Here is an 8,785-nt window from a genome sequence, read left to right as displayed (position 1 = left end):
AATATGTCCCCTATCACTATTGGGGAATTTGCAGCTACTGGTATAAAGACTTCAGTTCCTGAGGGGAGACTGGCTCATGGGATGCCTCTGGCTTGATAGACCCTTTTCCAGAAGTATAGGATTCAGTCCATGCAGATGATGAGGGAAGCCCAACTAAAGCAGGGGTTGGCTGACAACATTTATTCAAACTGGAAGAAGTTGCCGTTTCTCAGTAGAAACAAAAGTTGAACAAAATATGAGGCAAATGTAAAAGCCAAAGAATATCTTCTTCCCTATGAGAAGTTTAAAATCTGCCTCAAATGTCCTTCTCTGAGGCTACTGTGATACAGTGGTACCTTGGTTTGCGATCATTTTGGATTACAACCACGTCAAACCTGGAAGTGCGTGTACCTTTTTTTGGATTACAACCCCGCATTTTTGGGGGGGATTGCAACCAATTTTGGGGGGGAGGCACCATTGACGAAAGCGCGTCTTGGATTAAAACCTGTTTTGATTTACAACCGGACCTCAAGAACGGATTATGGTTGTAAACCAAGGTACCATTGTATCTTCTTTGAATATCAGGTAATTCTGGATGTACTAGATAGTTCCCCTGATAAAATACTTAAGCACCCTGCATGCGGCTAGTAAAACAACATTTCCCAATAACAGTGATCTGGATCCAGCTCTGAAGGGGGGGAAAGGTGAGGATAGTCACATTCTGAAAAGATATTTTCTATCAAATGTGCCGCTTCATTAATGTTGTTGTTCAGTCTGTTTGCACCAGCGAGGTAGCTGGCTTGGGGACAGCTGTGCTGGTTCGGTAGACTGCACATGATTGGACAGTTGGAACTTTATATTTGATGGGCTATGCTGCCTTGCAATGTGGCTGGCCAGGGAATGTAGAATGGCCAGCCTCTGGGATGTAACTCCTGACACTTTGTGAATGGAGGGCTGTCAGCAAGGGGCTGCAACCCCCCCCCCCATCCAAAGCAGGGTAAGTGGCCATTTGAGGCCCAGTTGCAGAGCCCTCCAACCCTGTGTGAAGCCAATAGCTATGGTGTAAAAGAACATACTTGACAAGACAACAATCTAAGGAAGAAAATGGCCACAACTTTACATTTGATGGGCTACCCTGCCCTGCCATGCAGCCAGCTGGGGAATATAGAATGGCTAGCATCTGGGACATGACTCCTGGCACCTTGTGAATGTAGGGATGCCCATGAAGGGCTGCAACAGGGAAAGCAGGGTAAGGGGCCATTGTGGGCCCAGTTATAGTACACTCCACCCCTGTATGAAGCCAAGAGCTATGGTGTACAGGAACAAATCGGACAAGGCAAGAATCGGGGGGGGGCACAACTTTATTGATTACAGGTGTAATCAGGAGGGCTGGAGGGCTGAAATTTTGAACAGGGTAACGCCATGTATTGTGGCCTCCCCAAGTTGATAATCTGTAGTCACACATTCAACCTCTACTCCCCAGCCCCCATATTTGGCATTCAACTCTTTGCATTTGTGATGGACCTGTTTCTCATATCCAATGTTACCTAAAAGTGGGGAAAGATTAGCAGATTTGCATCCACAAAGGAGCATAATCAAACATAAACTTTATATAATTACTGTACAATTTGGTGGCTGTTTTTTCTTCTTGAAATTTGAGTTCAATGGCTTGTTCATGCTTAACCAGTGTATGTTCTCCATCTGAGAGGTTGAAATGAAACTGATAAGGGGAGGCCAAAGCAGAGCAGAAAGAAAGCAGGTTTAAAAACTGATTAATGATTCAGATGAAACCTGAGGGGAAAACAGCTTGTAAAGTTAAATAAACAAGAATTCCTAGCCCTACCCTTGCTCATCCAAACCTGCCCCTTTTTACTGACCCTGTGGGAGAAGGTATGAAAGCCATTTAACGACAGCTCCCCGGTGTGCCAGGTTTCCTGGATGAGAATAATATCAAAGCCAGTTAAGAAGTTACAAATAAGAAAAATTATAATATTGCCTTCTTGTACACCTTATGGATGTGTATTAACCTTTTTTTTTTTAAAAAAAAGGTTAACTAAGCAATCTAAATCTGCAAACACTACCATATGAATAAAACAATAATTTTATAGAAAAGGAGACACTTTTTAGATATAAGCCATGTATTTTTTCCTTTCTTGAGCTAACCTAACCCCAGCTGGGAGCCCATTGCATGCACTGCTTCTTAGGGTGGCTTAGTTCAGTAGCAGGGCCGCGAATAGCTCCAAGCTGCTAACTTCCTCCAACCAAACCTAGAGCAGTGCTCTTTTCCACCTTGGGTAGCCAGAAGTTGTTGGACTACAACTCCCACCATCCTTGACCATTGACTAAGATGGTGGGAGATTATGGGAGTTGTGATTCAACATCATCTGGGGACGGTTTTGGTATGATTTTAGAAACTGTGAATTGTTTCAGTTTTTCATTAAATGGAAATTATGTCCCCTATCAGTATTGGGGGATTTGTGGCTACCAGTATAAAGACTTCAGTTCTTGAACATCCAATGCTATTTGAACTCTTATCATTTCTATAAAATAGAGGAGATTATATCCACAGACAAACGCCAATTAAGGAATGGTGCTACTGGATAGAATCACTACGTGATTTGCGAGCGATCAAATCCTCTAAATCAGAGGTAGTCAAGCTTTTTATGCCTACCACCCACGAATGCATCTTTCTTGATGGTGAAATTTCCTTACCACCCACCAGTGCTTGATGGAAGGAGGATTCAGCTTGTGCCGTAGAACCCCCAACCGCCCACCTAGAATCCTGAAACACCCACTAGTGCAATGGGCGGTAGGGACCAGGTTGACAACCCCTGCTCTAGATGCTCTACTTGGTTCCCTCTTCTAAAAACAGTCCATTTTAGAGCCAGTTACCTGTCAAATCTCCAGCCAGACTCACTAAGATTTGCTTTTCTTGAGCTGCGTTTTCAAGCTATGCCCTCCGTCATCCCAGATGGATGATTTAACAGGGTACCATACGAAGACACACTCTGTATATGTGGGCAACTGCAAGTGGAAGATTTACTGGACAGTCGTATCTTGGAAGTCGAGCAGCTTAGTTCCTGAATGCTTTGGCTCCCGAACATCACAAACCCGGAAGTGACTGTTCCGGTTTACAAACTATTTTTGGAAGTGGAACTGTAGCACCCTGCTTGTGGTTAACGCTTAGCTGGAATGAAATATTCAACGCAGCAATAGAGAAATTAAAATAATAATTTATTTGTCAGACAAATAAATGAGAGGCACAGTGGTATATGGTTACCAAGCTCTGGCCTGGCCTCCTGCCATTATGGCCAGCACTTATATTCCCTCAGCCCAGCACCCTTGCTCCTCCTTTGGCTGCATCTGTCCAATCAGCCTGGTTGAAATTCCTATTGGCTGCCTGCTATATCCAATCACAAAAGATACACCCATTTCCTACTACCTTTTATGGGAGACAGAGAGCTATATTTTCTTCTATTTATAAATGGCAAACAAGTAGCCATTAACCTCTACAAGGCACCTTAATTACCAGATAACCTTTGGCCCCTCTTTCCCTATTCCCTACAAACCAGATGGTTTTTAAGCTCATTTTAAGAATACAGGTATCTGATCAAAATATAAGCCAATATAAGCCTTGATTAAAAATGCAGTCTATATTCAGATGCCTCATTCCCCCCTTTCAAGCTCAAGGACCTTCATACCAAGTGTCCTTGATAGCTTGACCTTCATCATATTCCTGAGGTAAAGCTCTGTATAGGGCCATGATATGAGGTAGAGTTTCATTTGAAACCATCTTGCTAATTGTACTTCTAAAACATGAAATGATACATGGCATCATACATAAAACCATTACCACTACTGTCAAGAAAAACAAGCAAGACAATAGTATCCCTTTGAGTCCTGTGACATTAGGTAACCAATTGGTGAGCCATCCCATATCCCATCCTTCCCATGTTTGTACTGGTACATGTGCTATATTCTCCATCTTTGTAGCCAACACACGGATTGCCTCACCATTATCAGAAATGTTAAAGCAACAGGCATTCCCTGTCAAGTTCAAGACTCCACATAGGCCTCCCTGCCTGGCAAGTACATAATCCATTCCCATTTTCAGCTGCATAATGGCGGCTCTACTTTCATCCAACTGTTGTGCAATAAGTCTCAAACTCTGGGCCGTTGCATTGGTTACAAGTTCCACTACTGCTTGCAATCGAATTATTCTGTTTAGATTATAAATAGGATCCCGTGCCCCTTGTATGAGCTCACCAGGATTCCAGGAGGCAGGATCATAATAGGCTATAATGCGCTCTGGCGGCCAATCATCAGTACCGCTCCAACTTTGGGTACTTCCTCCTGCTATACGAGAAATATCAGCATTCCTTCGTGTTCGCTTGGCCGAACTAGTGGGCATAATCCACATTGGTGGTAATACCCATCCCAGGAAACAAGTCCCACTCCATTTGGAAGGGAGTTTCTTGTATGCCCATTCTCCACATATCCACCACAACCATCGGGTCTGAGGTTTTTGGTACGTGGAGTACAGAAGGCGAAATATCAAAAGAGGTAGAGAGTTCACAGTGCAGTATGTTAGATTGCCTTTTTCTGTCACAGTTATGTTCCATACCGCTTTCCATGCATGAATAAAAGGAGGTGCACAGGGCAAGGTATTCCGAGTTCGATAGGTAGTACCGTGTGCCCAGGTATGACTATTCTTAATATAATCCCAAGTATAGTGACAATGAGAAGAGCCTATCATGGTAGAATCAGCTGCATCTGATGATTTATGTACACAGAATTCCCCTTGTACAGGTATAACTCGTAATGGTTTAGTTGAGTTCCATCCGGGGAAATTCTGTATTTCTGTTTGGTGTGGCATTTCGCTTACCATACCAATGGCATCTAATGGTATCGGTAATAAGGGCATACCTCCCTCTGAATCATCTGGCCCAAGAGAGCAAACAAGGCAATTGGTCCTATTTGCAACATTGGCTACCATTTCAGCTAAACCTACCCACATATTGTGGTCATGGCTGAATCCATATTTAGCAAATTTGGTCAGATTCAAGGACCCTTCCCCTTCCCAAGGGATCAGGATTAATAATAAAATCATGTTGATGTCTAGCATATGCATTCCTTCCACAAAAGATTACCTTATTGTGATAGCAAATAAATATTAGTCCCAATATAATTCCCCCAGTGACAGAAATGGGGAACCACCAAGACCAAAACATATATCCCGAGGATCCCCAATGAGTAATATCTCTGATAATTGTTCCACAAGGGGGGGGGCAGTCAATCAATTGTATAAGAGAATCTTCCCTTTCACAATCACTGGTTCAGATGCTCCTCAAGCTTCAGGCGTGCGCAGGTCAGCCAGCTTCCAGGTTGTGGCTGCAGCAGGCCGGTCGTCTAATGTTGCCCGTGACCTAGCCCGTTCCCGGTAGGGCTAGATACAGGGGTTTTTGGAGAGAGTCAGTTTTAAAGGATTAGAGGGGTCACCTTTGCACGTCCAACTGCCTTCAGACTTCTTCAAACGAGAGTGATGAATCCAGGGGGTCACCTCAGCTACCTTCACCGCTGTTGGAGTAGAGAGCAAGACGGTGTAAGGTCCACGCCACTTAGGTGCAAGTGGATCACGTTTCCACTCTTTCACCCATATGCTATGCCAGCCTGGAGCTGATGAATCGGCACGGCAATGCTGCACGGCGTGTGCTTGAGGGCCCACCTGTTAAGATAAAAAAACAAGCAAACAAACACGAGAGAGAGACAAAAACACGGGAGAGATTGCACTTGTCCCTGTGTCACATGGTCTCCTATTTGTTTGAGGTCAGCTGGAATATCCTGAACAAAGGAGGGCGGCCTCCCATACAGGAGCTCAAAAGGTGACAACTTAAGTCTTTTTGTGGGTGCGCACCGAACACGAAACAGTGCTATGGGTAACACATCTACCCTCCTGAGACTTTAGACATATTAGTGGGCTTCTGGCATGCCCTGCAGATACCTTTCACAAGCGTCTGGCGGTAGGTGGTAAGCCTGGCCAGGTGAATTGCATTGTTTGGATCCCAATTAGGATCTTCCAAGGGAAAATTGTCCTGGAGATGACGGTCAATATTATAAATATTTCCCACTCTGGCCTGCTCACGCAAATATATCTGTGCCTTTTCAATTATGTCTCTCCTTTCCTCAGTGGTGAAGAGAGTATTCAGGAGCTGGCGACAATCTGTCCAAGTAGGACTATGAGTATTTACTATTGAGGTCACCAAGTCCATCATAGCCTGAGGTTTTTCTGCAAAAGATGGGGTGTGTGTTTTCCAATTCATCAGATCCGTAGTTGTGAATGGAATATATTGCAGGGTCGAAGTTCGAGGTGGCCGTGGTCCAGGTTGCCCATTAACCAGCACAGGCTCCTCAAGTGCATCAAATACTCTTCTGAGAGGGGCTACTACATGACCTTTCTCTTCACTTTGCTCTAGGGGCCTCAAATCATAGGGGATGGTATTTGTCCCAAGGCGTTCTTTTAGCAGCTTAATACGCCTGGCTGTATTGCTTGCTGACCGATTAAGGTCTCCCTGTAACTTCTGTAATAATTCTCTAGGACTTGGATGTACAGGGGTTTGGGGTAGGCAATCAGTTGTTCCACTAAAAGAGACTGTAGATGGAGTTCTACTGGGACTCACAGATGGAATAACCACTTCTGCTTGGGCTTCATTATAGGACTCCAATGCCTCCTGAAGATATTTATCATAATCTATCAAGGAGTCAAGTTCTGTGTCTCTACCCCCATTATTCGTTCCACTTTCTTGCCTTGGGGTTACAACTGGTGGAGGGTTTGGATTAGGCTCCCTTCGATGTGGAGCATAGGGTGGAGGTGGAAGCACCTCTTCCTCTGGTCCCTCAAAAATGGGTTTGAGTTTATTTGGCAAGATTCCTTTCCTAGCTTCGGCTTTTACAGCCAATAATTTGCATCGTTGGACTTTGCATTCCCTTATCCATGGAGGATTTTTATTTAATGTGCTCAGCCAGGAATCTATATATGAAAATTGTTCTGGGCACCCTCCAGTTTCTTTGGTGATGTTAGACCAAAGTTTGCTTACTAAATTTATATCAAAAGTTCCCTGAGATGGCCATCCAGTATTTTGTTTTGGCCACTCTAATTCACATAACGTTCTCAAGCGCTCTGGCGTCATTTTGACTCCATATGCCCCTGAGAAGGCTTTCTTAAAATTATTTAACATACATTCAAGAGGTGTATTTCCCCCCTTTGAACCCCCAACTCCCATTGTATGGCCCTGTGAAGTATCCACTCAGTCACTCACACACACGCTTCGTGGGGTTTCTTGCCCAGATGGAGTCGCCTCACTGGGAACCGAAGTACTACCCACTCCACACTCAGGTCAGCTACAGATTGCTCTGTACTTTCTCACACATACAATGCGCAAGATACTTCACCACACTCTACCTCCCATTCTTCCCTTTTCCCCCACCAGACCACCATCTGATATACCCAACCACCTAGCGTACTCAGTTCCCACTTACTGAGACGCAGAAGTTTGATCAAGACTTCTCTTCCTCCCAATTAATTGGAGGGCCAAAAATCCCTTTGTGCACTTACCCTTGGTTGGTTCCGTTTCCCCCCGGTCCGTCGCCGCCAGTGAGCAGGGTATCAGACAGACGAGACTGCTGCGTTCCCCTGGGAAAAATTTTCCCATGCGCGCTGGGTAGGCAATCAGTTGTCTTCTCTCTTGTACCCTGTCCAATAGGGCGAAGGGGCTGCGTTCCAGCAGACCACTTATCCGAGTCACAGGCGCACCATAAAATGTAGCACCCTGCTTGTGGTTAACGCTTAGCTGGAATGAAATATTCAACGCAGCAATAGAGAAATTAAAATAATAATTTATTTGTCAGACAAATAAATGAGAGGCACAGTGGTATATGGTTACCAAGCTCTGGCCTGGCCTCCTGCCATTATGGCCAGCACTTATATTCCCTCAGCCCAGCACCCTTGCTCCTCCTTTGGCTGCATCTGTCCAATCAGCCTGGTTGAAATTCCTATTGGCTGCCTGCTATATCCAATCACAAAAGATACACCCATTTCCTACTACCTTTTATGGGAGACAGAGAGCTATATTTTCTTCTATTTATAAATGGCAAACAAGTAGCCATTAACCTCTACAAGGCACCTTAATTACCAGATAACCTTTGGCCCCTCTTTCCCTATTCCCTACAAACCAGATGGTTTTTAAGCTCATTTTAAGAATACAGGTATCTGATCAAAATATAAGCCAATATAAGCCTTGATTAAAAATGCAGTCTATATTCAGATGCCTCAGAACGTCCAGTGGGGCTTCTGCAGCTTCTGATTGGCTACAAGAGCTTCCTGCAGCTAATCAGAAGCCACACTTTTGTTTTTGCACATTTTGGAAGTGGAACGGACTTCCAGAATGGATTCCATTCAACTTCCAAGGTACGACTGTATTGCCCACTATACATTGGACCCAGGAGGTGATTCCTCACCTTGCCGTCCATACAGGAAAGCTGTCTCTCCCCACCAGAGAAGGTCCTATGGTTTCTTAGCAATGTAAATGCTTCAGTGATTCATAAAGTCACCCTTTTGGCTCTGGTGGCCAAAAAGATCAGAAATAAGACACTGGATGATATAGCAGTGAACTGTAAGGGAGATGCTGAGATATAGAGATTATTATTTGTGGCGCAACACCCCTTTTGCTGGAATTTATTTTTGTTTCAGATTTGTCATGGCCAATGGCTAGTACAATAAAGTTATTTGGATTTGGAGTTCCTGAGGAGA

At 44.3% G+C, this 8,785-nt stretch overlaps 1 protein-coding gene across 1 annotated transcript; it reads right to left on the bottom strand.

Annotated features, from left to right (window-relative positions):
• Positions 1 to 3,562: 3,562 nt before the first annotated feature.
• LOC144327800 (syncytin-2-like) lies at positions 3,563 to 8,071 on the bottom strand. Its single transcript, XM_077928756.1, has 2 exons — positions 7,592 to 8,071; positions 3,563 to 5,704 (listed from the first exon to the last, which is right to left on the bottom strand). The coding sequence occupies exon 2, from the start codon at positions 5,108 to 5,110 to the stop codon at positions 3,665 to 3,667; it is 1,446 nt and encodes a 481-aa protein (XP_077784882.1). The 5' UTR covers positions 5,111 to 5,704; positions 7,592 to 8,071; the 3' UTR covers positions 3,563 to 3,664.
• Between the last annotated feature and the right edge of the window lie 714 nt (positions 8,072 to 8,785).

Source organism: Podarcis muralis, chromosome 5, assembly GCF_964188315.1.
Source record: "Podarcis muralis chromosome 5, rPodMur119.hap1.1, whole genome shotgun sequence".
Lineage (NCBI taxonomy): Eukaryota > Metazoa > Chordata > Lepidosauria > Squamata > Lacertidae > Podarcis > Podarcis muralis.
This window is presented reverse-complemented; position numbering and strand designations above follow the sequence as displayed.